Below are 12,340 nucleotides of genomic sequence, written 5' to 3' on the forward strand. Positions count from 1 at the left end.
TATATATATATAAAGTTTTAAAAAGCTTAATTGCATCTCACTAAGTTAACAAAGCCTCTGAGACAAGCTCTGCCTTCCCAGGCTGGTACATAGAAGAGCCACAATCCGCTTCCAAAAGATACCCCCAACCCGCTCCCCTAGCCACCGGCCTCCACTGACGGCTTTGGCTTTAGGGAGTCGCCCTAAAGTCGCCCGCAGTGACGCCTGGCAGCCAGCACCAGCCTGTTCACCACCAACCCGGCATTCCCGCACCTTGCTCAAGCCGTGTGCTCACGTGATCTGCCCCTGGCCTGCAGGCCGCTGCAGGTGTCAATACTGCTACTGAAGTGACACTGCCAACAGGTCTCAGAACCCATTAACATACACACCCCTCCTTGCAAGGGTGAAATGGAATTAAAACTGCCGCAACATTTAAACTGGGATCAGCCACAGAAGTAGCTGCTATGTTCTCACCCGATGGCCTCTCAGTTCTCAACAAGACGCATGTTTATGTGTACATGGGGACATGTGGGGAGTACTGACCAGGATCCTGTTCCAAGCCACGAATCCCTGTGGTAACCCCAGAATTTCTCTCTGGGGTAAGGAGGGCCCTGTGGGGGAATGGGGTTAGACGCGTACGGCTGGTGGCCATCCTTCTTATACACAGGTATATTTATGGTGGCTTTATGGAGGGGCTGATGGAAGGCAGGACAACGCCATAGTCCAGGCTGTTTACCCTCATCTTCCCACTGGAAACACTGTCACAGGCATTTTCCTAATGCTCTGCTGTTTAAGGAAACCTCCTAAAATGAAAACTCTTTTAAAAAGTACATTCCCTCACCAAAAAAATCTTGTTTGAAGTCATGTGTAGGCAGTGTGGGAAGACCATACTAGGTGACAGATAAACGAGGACTATTTTCAGAGCTCTGACATACACCACACAACATATATAAATGCATTTCTGTGTCACACCCCCCCACACACACACACACATGCACGCAACCCAATTCCCTCAGAATCCCTGTTCACCTTCTGTTTGCATCTAGGCCAAAGCCTGAGAGGAAAAGCTAGGGCCAGTGCCTACCTGCGCCCTTCATGGGTTGGATCTTTCTCACCTTAACCACACACTGCCTTTAAAAGCTTCCCCCACCTCTGCCTTCCCACACTGGGATGGCTGATCTCTGGCCAACTTCCAAGTTGGCCTAGAACCAGCCACCCGAGTGCCAAGGATGCAGTTTCTGCCCACGCCAGGAAGAGCCAGTGGTGGGGAGATGACCAGGAAGGATGTGCAGTAGGGGAGTGGTGCGGGGGGAAGAAAGAGGTGTTCTATGTTTGCACCCTCACAGCAGAACTGCAGGGTTGGGCCCTCTGTAAGCCATGGGCAGGACGACATGACCACTGAGGGGGCAGGGGGACAGAGCCTAAAAATGAAGAGGGTAAGCAGAGCAGGACTTAATCCAGGTCAGGAAAGAGAGGAGAAGGAACTGAATGAACCCAAGGGAGACCAGGACAGGGCAGCTCTCTCCCTCTTGGGGTGGGAGAGAAGCGAGGGGAGAGGCGGTGAGGGCAGGGCTCTGTCACAGGGACGTGGAAAATGCAAGTGTGCTCTCCACATACCAGATGACGATGGTGATCTACCCCATCTCTCCCTAGACCAGGACCTCCCTATGAGCCCCAGTCACCTGTGTCCCTAACACAGATCTTAAGGGTGGTACAGAGTAGCAGCATGATAAACAGGATGTCTGGATGGGAGAGGGAAAGAGCCAAAAAGAAAAGGAAATAGGAGGAAGGGGTTGGAAAAGGTAAACAGTGGGGGAAAGAGAGCAGAAAGAAAAGAGGGGGAAGCAGGGAGAGAAGAGGAGAAAGAGCAGAGTCACAGAGATGCAGGGAGGGCACAGGGAGGGGTGGGAGCACGTGGAACACAAACTCCCTGCTCTACAACAGCAAGGACTTGAGGATGGGCTCTGGAGAAGTCCGGACATCTGTCTCCAGGTCAGGACCACTGCACCCCCAAGAGCGGACTCGAGACAGACCGCATCGCTCAGAACAGGTCTCTGAACCCCTAAGGCCTCCCACCCACAGGGGCAAAAGATGTCAAGTGGGTGTCACCCAGCTGTCATTTAGGGCTCACCAGAAACACTCAGTCTGAACACATTTGAGCATCGGGGTCCCCCCGACTCCGCTCGCCCGCCAGGGCGGGGCGGCCCTCTTTCCAGGGTGCCTCAGACACCAGCGGCCCCGAGCGCATACTTACATTACCACCTCCAGGGACATGCTTAATATTGTCCTTGGAACCACACTTGGACTGAATATGGCTGTAGCTCACTTTTTTGGAGACTATCTGGACCTGGAGTGTTAGAGAACAGAAAAAACAACACAAAGGGAGAGGGCTGGTTAGAACCGACACGGGGCAGGCAGTGAGTCCACACGTGACCACGATGAGCAGCAGGGAGTGCTGTTAAAACCCCACCTTCAGCAGAACTGCTGTGGAAAAGCACAGGCCAAGGAACTGGAAGGAGCAGGAAGGGAGTGAAAACACGAACAAACAACACAAGGACAGAAGATGTCGCCAGAGTGCTACATGGGCATCCTCACTGCTCCTGGGGGCCGGCTGCAGTTCACAGGGTGCAGACAGCAGTGGCCCCAATGCCCACTCAGCCACGGGCCACCCCTGGCCTGCTCTCTCCCCGACGCTCCTCTCTGCAAGGGTCCTGCTCATCCGGACCCGTCCTCACCCAAGGACGGCACTTCCCTTAAATCTGGGGCCTGGAATCGCTGCAGCCAGACCTGCTCTAGGAAGCAAAGGCTGTGTGGAGAAGCCCGGGGCCGCTGGCTCACAGCCCAGATCTGATGCTGATGGGAAGGAAGGGACCCGAGGCTGCTGGACCTGCTATGCAGAACCCTGGGCACCAGGGGGCACAGGCCGAAGCCACACTTCCATGCAGAGCCCACTTGTCTCAGGACTCAAGAAAGCACAGTGCAACTGAGGTTTAAGTCTAGTCTTCTTTTTGATTCCAGGGTAAAACCCCTTCCACAATCCTCCAGATGTCCAATCCTGTGCCCTGTTTCATGTGTAAAGAGACTGGGCTCTGGGCAGGGCTGCAGTGAGGCACAATCTGGGGGGGCACCTGCACAATGTGTTGTATATAAACGGCTCCCCCTGGAATGGAGCAACACAAAGGCTCAGGATCCAAGATCTGGGACAAATAATTCTTTTTGAGCCTTCTCAAGAAGGAATAGTTGCCAGCATCCTTCCTTCCTTTCCTTAGAGCACTTCACAAATGATGTAGTAGCCCCCAAACTGAAGGGTTCTCCCCAGAGTAGAATCTACCCTGAGAAACTCCAACTGTTCCTTGCCTTCTTTACATACATCAATGATGAACAACTGGTGAGCAAACCACTTTCCTAATGAACCAGAGACCTACAGGACCTCTAGAAGCTCCCAGGAACCATGGCGCAGCCTTCCCCACCTGCCAACCATACAAAGTCCTTGCGCTGGCCACCTACCTGCCACAGATAAGGGCAGAAGGTTCCCGGGGCAAGAGGAGGGCCCTGGCTCCAGGGTGTGGAGACAAGGGGAAAGAACCTAGCATTTCCCCGCTGCATCCAGGTGACGGTGCAATCCCTATGCTGAGTGGGTTTTCGCTGGGAATCAGCATCCTAACTCTCAGTACAGAGGTCCTTGGAGAACCAGGACAAATGAAGCTATCTCCACACCCAGAGGTGCTGGGAGGGGCCTTCAGCTGAACTTGAAGCACAGGGGCTCCAGGGCTCCTGTTGCTGGAAGGTTAGCAGTGCCATGTCTTACTGAGGAAGAAGCTGGGTACTCTGTGTTTGTGTACATAATGGGTGTGTTTCAGATCAAGGTCAGAGTGAAGGAAGGGACTGAAAGCGTTTGGATCCATTTTATCCAGCTAAATAAATATTCCCTAAAGGGCTAGTGGGCTCCTAGCTCTGTTAACTTTCAGGTTAATAGAGAATACTTTCTGATGCCTGAGTCATCAAACACAGAGGAAGGAACACAGGGAGAAGTAGAAACTAGTTAAGGATAAGAAAAAAGTGCAATAGAAGGGAAAGTGACTGAGGCTGGAAGAAACAGTTGACCATCTTTTTACCTTCAAGAGGTAAAAGTCTAAATAAAACTCACTTTCCCAGCAGGCGGTTTCTGTGCACTGCCAATTGGGCCGGCTGCTTTAGTGACTGCGTTAGGTTCAGGCTTTCGAGCTGGAGCAGCTGCCTCTGTTTTTTTCTCTACTTTGGCCTGGATGGAGATAAAGGGAGGGCAAATTTCAAACCAAGAGGACAAGAGCCCAGATACAAAGAAGGGAAGAAGGCTGAAGGGGACTCGCATCCAGGCCAGGCCACCATGCAGAAGCAGGTCACCCTTGCTCCTAGGAAAAAACCACCGATTTGCCAGGGCAGACCAAGCTGGAAGGAGAGGGGCTACAGACCAGACTTGAGACATGAGGAAGAGATCAAGACACCATTCGTGGAGAAGAGGCAAGAAGGAGGCTAAATGAGTGATTCTCTTCTGAGTGTGTACTGGGGTTTTCAAATCACAATGTCCCACCCCCCTGCCCTATGTTCTGATATGCCCCAAGCAAGCTGCCATGGTCACAGGGAGCCATTACTGATGATGGGAAGTGCCACACCCTCAGGTACGTTGGAACAGAAAATACTTTCATCACCAGACTGAGTTACTGAACTCTCCACCAAGACCTCCTGCAACTTTTGCACCATGAAAACATAAGAAGAGCATGGGCCAGGGTGGGGAACAGACAGGCCATCACCACCACAGCCCCAGATGCCTGGCTGGGTACGTTAGAGCCATAATCTCTTGTCAAAAGCAACTCTTGGGCCCTTATCCCAGTTTTCCATCAGTGTCTTCCAACAGCACAAGGATTCTGCTTCATTTTGGACGCTCTTCAATTTTTTAGCAGCTCTGGATTGAAGCAATTTAAGTATCCTATCCTGAGTGGCGGGTGGGCGGAGGGAGGCGCACGCCGTTGGTGGTGGTTTAAGTGCTAGAGAATGAGGCAGGAGGTGAGAAGGTTGCTGCTCCTGGGACTTTGAACTTGGACTTTTGCCACCACCTTTTCACACATAAAATCCCCGTGGCTGCTAATAGTTAACAAATAATTCTGGGGTGGATGCACCCAGAAAGTCCTTAAAGTGAAGCTCTGTGTCCAGTCATGCTTCTCCATCTCAACACTCTATCACGGTCCTTTGTTTAGGAAAGCCAGGGGCTCGCAGCAAGTCACCCTGGCCACAAGAGGACACTAGTCCTCGTTCAGACAGACTCTCCACCCAAGACACAGCATAGGGAACAAAGAGGTGGTCCATCTTCTTTCTGCCTATCCTGCTGTTCACAGTGCAGGCGTAAGAAACAGAACAAACCAGGTTTCTGCCCAGTGTCTCTCACCTGTTCAAGGCTCAGAGGCCTCCTCTGTTTGTTTTGTAAAGCAGAACACTTTTTCCTCCAAAAATGTAAGCCTAAACCCCAAAATGCAGAACAGGAGAGGAGAAGAGAAAGCTCAGAGCCACCTGCTTGCTGCTGCTGGGAGGTGGAGCCCAGGAGGAAATTCCCTGACGCTGAATCCAACGTCCTGACTGCTCCCTGCATGGTGGGCCCCTTGGGCTGATGCAAGGACATGCCTGGGAACGGTGCTTAGATGTGGCAGAGGAAGAAGCAAGGGCCAGCCTGCCAAGGACCCCAAGCTCCCTGGACTCACCCGGCCTCCTCCAGGCTGGTGCTTGATGTTTTCCGTGGAGCCAACCTTGGAACGGACATTCTTCAGATCAGGGGCAGAAGCATTGGTAGCCACGCGGCCCAGCCTTGGGGCAGAGGAGCTGGGCTTGGCTGCCGTGGGCTTCTTGTCCACGGAAGGAGTCCCAGAGGGCCGGGGAGGGGTGGCTGTGGGCTTGACGCGGCTGGGAGTCACCCCTGCTGGGGGTGCCGCCCCAGGGACCGTGGCACTTTTCTTCACGGAACTGGTGGAGGTGCTCTTTGGGCGACTCACGTCAGCTGCAAAGGTGGGAGTGAGAGATAACAGGTATGCAGGGAAGAGAGCAAAGGGAGCCTTAAAGCCGTGGAAGAGGTGGGGGTTTAAATCTGGGATCCACGAAGCGGGGGATGGGGTCTTACCTGGTGCAGACTTCGTAGCCATCTTCTTGATGTCTGCAGGTTTCCCCTCAGTCTTGACCGCTGCACAAACGTATACTTTTTAACATCACGATTAACAAAATAACCTACTGAATGGCTCATCCAAAACTGAGATTCATGCATTCATTCAACAATTACTGAACTGTTTGAGCCAGGGGCTGTGCTAGTATCTGAGAACAAACTAGTAAATCAGACAGCCGAGTAAAGACCACGCCCTGATGGAGCGTCCAAGGCCAAGCACTGTGTCTTACTCTTTTCTACAGTCTTGACGATGCCTTCCCTTCTACCTGGACTTTCTCTGAATGGCCTATTTCTTATCATGAAAGTCCACGTGCTGTGGAGTTACTAAGAAAGGAATAGTAAATTCTACCTTGGAATTCATGAGAATCCCCTTCACTCAGGATTTTTCTGGATACACATACTTACTAACCTCACATGGAGATCAAGGCTATCACTTTTCAACAGACCTCATTAAGGACTGGTGCACAAGCAGGTCTGCACAGATGTCTGTGATGCCGGTTGGCGCTATGGCTGGAGCAAAAAGCCAAGGCCCCACCCTCCTCCCCACTGGTTCCCATGGGAGGGAAGCGCAGTACTCACCAGCAGGCCTCTTGGGCAGGGGTGTAGAGGGGCTCCTACTGCTTGGCCCAGCTGAGGCAAGAGTGGCAGCTGCTGTGGCTTTTGGAACAGTCTGGGTGCTCTTGGAGCCAGGCCTACCGGCCAGGGCAGAGACCAGCTTGGATGGCGAGGCTGGCTTGGATGGTGAGGCCCGCTTCTCAGGAATCTTTGCCTCTGCAACAGGCTGCTAATAGGAAAGTGGGAATAAGAGCTGCAGGTCAGCAATAGGCCGAGGAAGTCACGCCAAAGGATGGTTCCATATAAGCTTATGCCAGAAATCAGGGGTACTGTGGGTTTGGCACCACTGATAGGAAATATATGTGGCTATATGATCAAAGTCCTCCACACAACGTGAGAAATGGCTATGTAGGGTGCCGTGTGATCGGGAATCAGGAAACAGGGAGTCAAACCACCTGAATCCAACCTGAACCAGTGAGAGTGAACAGCTCTGAAAATATACCACACCACAAAGTACATTTGCCTCAGGATCCACTGCATTAAATACTTATGTATTTAAGGTATTAATATGTGACCAGAGATCAAACAAATACATAAAACAAAAAATTTTAAATGTTCAGTCAAATTCAGCCATTCTTTTGGCTAAGATGCACCCAGTGAATTCTGAACAGGATGGAGCTGCAGCTGGAAACTGCATTGACCAAATCAGTCAGGTCTAAGCTCCAGCCCCAGGCAGGACCGCAACTCACAGTGTGATCTTGGGCAAATCACTGAGCCTCTCTGGGCTTTATTTCCTCATCTGGACAAAGGAGGCTGGAACAAAGGATCGTTACGGACCAGCTTTGATAATAAGTGATGTTAGGGATGGGAGGATGAGGATTCTGTAAGAGCACAGGGACAGTGAGAAGGGGCAGTGGAGGGTGCAGGCCTGACCAACAGAGGGAATGAGGAGGCCGATGCCACAGTTCTGACTGAAAGCAAAAGGGAAAAGCCTCTCAAGTGCAAACACAGGCCATCTGGGTCACTCTAGCTCCTCTTCCATGGAGGCTGGGCATGCAGTCACTATCAAGGAAGGGAAGGAATCAATACAGCCTGGTTTCTACAGGAATAGGCAATGAACAGACTGTTTTGATAAGCAAATATACCATGTTACTCAAGAGAGTAAGCCAAACCACAGACAAAGGGGAACCAGCTCTTATACTCCAAGAGAAATGGCCACACAGAGGGTAGTATGTTGGTGGAGACAAGCAGGATATTGCTTAACTGGAAAATCAGCTAAGGAGGTTCTCAGAAATTAAGGGCTGGCAGCCATTTAAATAAAATCTAACCCTGCAAATGCAGGGTAACGACCATTCCTACAAACGAAGGGCCCAAGCATGGTGTTAAAGAACCCTAAGGTTGGAATCAGGGGAAGTGGTCCAGCTACCAGCTCTGTCTCGAGCGTGTCGTGGGATTCCGTGCAGAGGGACTCCTGCTCTGTTTACTCTAAAATGTAAAGACTAAACCAGATGCTCTCTGGGGTCTCCTTCAAAATTTCAATACTATGAGTCAGAATAATCGGGTGGGGTCTTATATTTTGCTAGTAAGAGTAATAATAATAAAATAAGTTAGAAAAAAGTTGCTTGAGATAGAAATCTCTAAAGGATGTGATGTTCTTTAGACGTCAGGCTTTTGGCCTCAGCAGGCTGCAGAACCAGCCTGCTCTCAGAGTTGGAGTCACTCTCCTGTTTTCTCAACTATATTTTCTCCTCTGCCAGAATCACAGATCTTATTTTTTCTGAATAGTTTTTTTCCCCTTTGTTTGCTCCTATAAATCTTTCTACCAAATAAGGAAAAAACAAATTTCAGTAGGCTTTAGTTTTTATCCATCTCTCAAAATGTTTCCATCTGTTTCTTATCTAAAAGATAAACAACAGTAATCATTATGAGGCACATCACCTCTTCAGGTCAGCAGCATCTCAAAATGCTGTCTAAAAGCTGCATGGCAAAAAGACAGGAAACAAGAGTGTTGATAGAGGCCCTGAGCACCAGTGTTGGAGTTAGACCCAAGTTCAAATATGGGCTCTGCCGCTTAGTAGCACTGGACTACAGAAAGGTTGCTTAACTGAGCTCTGAAATGAGGATACTAAAATCCACATTATGGGTTGTTGAGAGAGAGAATTAAAAGAGTTAATGTCTATAAAGAAACCACTACAGTATGCTTCATTTTTGTTATTATTACAGAGTGAACTTCACTAGACAGTACCCGCTCCTTCCCATGGTCTCCTCTGTCTCCCCCAGGATTTGCTGCTAAGAAAGTGTCAGGGAGGAGCTGCTGCCACGGCTCCAGCCACCTTCCCTCTGCCCTCTTATTCAAATAAATTGTTTTCTAAACATCAAGAAAAGCAGTGTCAACTGGGTAAATGAGGATCAGAAAGCTTTACGAGATTTTATAATTCCTAGTCTATACTAGGATTTCTCAGTTTCTTGGCCAGGGTTGTCAACCTAGCCGACAATTCCTAGGTTCCACAAGTTTTCTTTACAAGATTAAATAAAAACACTGACATTTTAACATGGTAAACTATTCCTCATCATGATTTTAAAGAGTAATATCGGGGCTTCCCTGGTGGCGCAGTGGTTGAGGGTCCGCCTGCCGATGCAGGGGACACGAGTTCGTGCCCCGGTCGAGGAGGATCCCACATGCCGTGGCACGGCTGGGCCCATGAGCCATGGCTGCTGAGCCTGTGCGTCCGGAGCCTGTGCTTCGCAGCGGGAGAGGCCGCAGCGGTGAGACCTGGTGGCGCAGTGGTTGAGGGTCCGCCTGCCGATGCAGGGGACACGAGTTCGTGCCCCGGTCGAGGAGGATCCCACATGCCGTGGCACGGCTGGGCCCATGAGCCATGGCTGCTGAGCCTGTGCGTCCGGAGCCTGTGCTTCGCAGCGGGAGAGGCCGCAGCGGTGAGAGGCCCGCGTACCGCAAAAAAAAAAAAAAAAAATGTAATATCAGGCTGACCTAAAGGCCCTTTTCAAAGAAAAGAAGATATTAGAAAAGGCAGTCACAGATTCCACCCACCCTCTCCTCCAAGAACAATCCTGTGAAGCTACTGCTGTTCCAAACTGACCCATTTCTAAGCAATAATGTGTGGGTGACCCGGAAAACTGAAAAACTGCAGAGGGAGCCCAGTGAGAGGTAGCCTAATGCCAAAAGCAAAGTTAAGTTACCACCTGATGCTGGAATCTGCTGGAAGATAAGCTGGAAGAGCTAATCACTAATCAACTAATGGAGGAAATTCACTTCTGCGGGATGATTAAGAAGAAAGACAAAGAATTGAATTTGACTGGGAATTTGATGGCGGAATTACACCAAAAATGAGTATATGATTGGCATGTGGAGTGGGGAAACTGGTTAACCAGTATGTAAACAGACGAAGAGTGAGGAAGAGTGAGGAAGAGCTCGGAGAAAGGAGGAGCCAAAGCAGAGGCAAGAGTGCCTCCAGCCAGGGCAGAAAAGGCACAAAGGAAAACAAGGCCACTGAATTTCATGGCTGCATCAAGAGCTCCCAAAGTGATTTGCGTTACCCTTCCCCCTTTGCCCTCTCCTTTCCCCTAGTCCACCAGCCTGCTTCCAGACAGAGTCTGACTACCTGACGCTCGGAGGGGAAAACTTTTCCCTGGCACGGTGCTCAGGTGACTACTTACCTTGGGCTTCCCGTCTTTTGAAGGTAAGGTGGAAGGCCTGGCAGTGGCAGCAGCTGGGCGTTTGGGTGGGGCAGCCGGTGCTGAGCCTGAAGCAAGGCTCATGGGTTTTTTATTCGACCCACCAAAGGTGGTGGGAGCTGGCTGCTTAGGGAGAGAAGTGGGCTGTGTTTTGGCTTTCGATGTTGAAGTCTTTGCAGGTTGAGTGGTGGCCAAAGGCTTTAAGTTGATTTGTTGTTTTTTTTTTTAAAGGCCAACATCAAACACACAGACAAGAATAAAAACAAATTAAAAAAAAAAGTATAAATTGCACAATTCAAAGTAAAATTATAAGCAATGAGGATAGATGCAACTGAAAATTAGCACTCCTTTCTTCTGAGCTCAGTAAATAGTGGAAAGACACCAGGATGCAGATAAAGAAAACTGGGAATTGTTTCTTAATGACAGTGTCACAAATTCCAGCAGTTTGGCACCTGAAGATTTAAATTCAGTCATAACTTTAAACAATTAACTTTTGAAGCCTGCAATAATTCTGTGAAGAAAGTCACCAGCAGGTGATTAGGCTATTTATTATCTGCACCTCTATGAGGCAATATCAACGTCCTGTTTTAAGCCCACACTAAAATGTGGCATTTGTACTTTGCAATAAGTACCAATAAATGTCTGGAGCTATGATCCACCTTAACAATCTGTGCTCCTTTTTCATTAACAGAGACTTCAGAATGGATTTCTGAATAATTCTGTAATTCCCTTTATTATTGTTGTTAAGGGAAGCAGAAACAACATCTACAGAACAGATATTCAAGATAATACGGTCAAAAGCAAAAGATTTAAAGGTTTGAGTTAGGCCACCATGGTAAAATGGGAACATAAAATATTTTCTAAGCATGTCCAAACTTGAGGAAGGACTCATAATAGCTCAGAAAAAAGAAATTTCATTTGCATGATTCAAGCAATAATAAGCAGAAGATAGTTTTAAAAAATTACAGCAGAAGACAACCCACCATTCTGGCACCTACCTTTGTTTTCTTCTCTGGGCTTGGTGGGAGCTCCTTGTTTGGAGGGGCGGTGATGTCATTTCCGGTCACACTCCCAGTAAGCCGTCCTTCTTCTAGTTTGGCTATTCCTAAAGGGGGAAAAGTTATGCTAAGCAAATGTTTTTCACATCCATTGCGAAAATGCAAGTCTTTGCAGAGACACACCACTAACTAGCACTTCATTCTGAGAAAATCCAGAGCTATGCTGCTGAAAGTGGACAAGACTCCCAAGTCCCCCTCACTGTGACGAAGGACAGTTTTAGACTCCAGAGATTCAAGCAGCCTGTGCCTGTGGAAAAGCAACTTAACTAGGATTTGCACAAATGCTCAGTGGAAGGAAATGGCCCTTGAAGTTTCGTTTCCCTTCCCTGGAGACCGGCAAAGGGGTTCTGTCACCCAACCACTAACTCCCAGAGCACATAGGGGACAAAAACCACTTCTACTAGAGTTTATCTCTTGGAATAAAGGTTGCTGAGAGATGGGATAAGAGCCAGAAGATCATCCAATGTCCTCCCCTTCCTTCCTTTCCCTGTAAAGCACCACTTTATGGAGGATGTGAGATGAACTTGATCTGGTTCTAGCAGTGACCCAGATTTCCAACAAGGCCGAGGAGACCCATGAAATCAGATCCAGGGCCAGAAATAAAGTCTACAGCCTAAGGCTACGCCCAGCAGCACCACTGTGGGGAGGTGACTCCAGATTTCAATAGGGCTATACCAGAAAGCATTAAAATACCATGAAATTTATAACCTGGGTGTGGGGAACACCTTTCTAACTGGCACAAAATCTAGAAGCCACAAAAGGTAAGGTGGACTACAGAAAAATAAAAAGCCTCCACGTGCCCCAAAAAACAATACGAAAAGTCAAAAGGCAAATGATAAACAGGAAAAAAGTATTGAACCTCACATCA

At 49.1% G+C, this 12,340-nt stretch overlaps 1 protein-coding gene across 10 annotated transcripts in view; it reads right to left on the minus strand.

Moving 5' to 3' along the window:
• Positions 1-12,340, minus strand: part of MAP4 (microtubule associated protein 4) — a 138,831-nt gene that overhangs the window by 6,023 nt on the left and 120,468 nt on the right. For 6 of the 10 annotated variants that reach the window (XM_024751368.1, XM_024751367.1, XM_024751366.1 and 3 more), the window contains 7 exons: positions 11,413-11,519; positions 10,397-10,612; positions 6,743-6,947; positions 6,125-6,184; positions 5,712-6,004; positions 4,127-4,240; positions 2,234-2,326 (listed from right to left, as the gene is read on the minus strand). In XM_024751368.1, coding sequence (XP_024607136.1) covers positions 2,234-2,326; positions 4,127-4,240; positions 5,712-6,004; positions 6,125-6,184; positions 6,743-6,947; positions 10,397-10,612; positions 11,413-11,519 — 1,088 coding nt within the window. The remainder of the gene's footprint in view (positions 1-2,233; positions 2,327-4,126; positions 4,241-5,711; positions 6,005-6,124; positions 6,185-6,742; positions 6,948-10,396; positions 10,613-11,412; positions 11,520-12,340) is intronic. The other 4 variants (XM_024751372.1, XM_024751374.1, XM_024751365.1 and 1 more) reach the window with 3 other exon arrangements.

Source organism: Neophocaena asiaeorientalis, unplaced genomic scaffold (genome assembly GCF_003031525.2).
Source record: "Neophocaena asiaeorientalis asiaeorientalis breed wild unplaced genomic scaffold, Neophocaena_asiaeorientalis_V1.1 scaffold221, whole genome shotgun sequence".
NCBI classification, from domain to species: domain Eukaryota; kingdom Metazoa; phylum Chordata; class Mammalia; order Artiodactyla; family Phocoenidae; genus Neophocaena; species Neophocaena asiaeorientalis.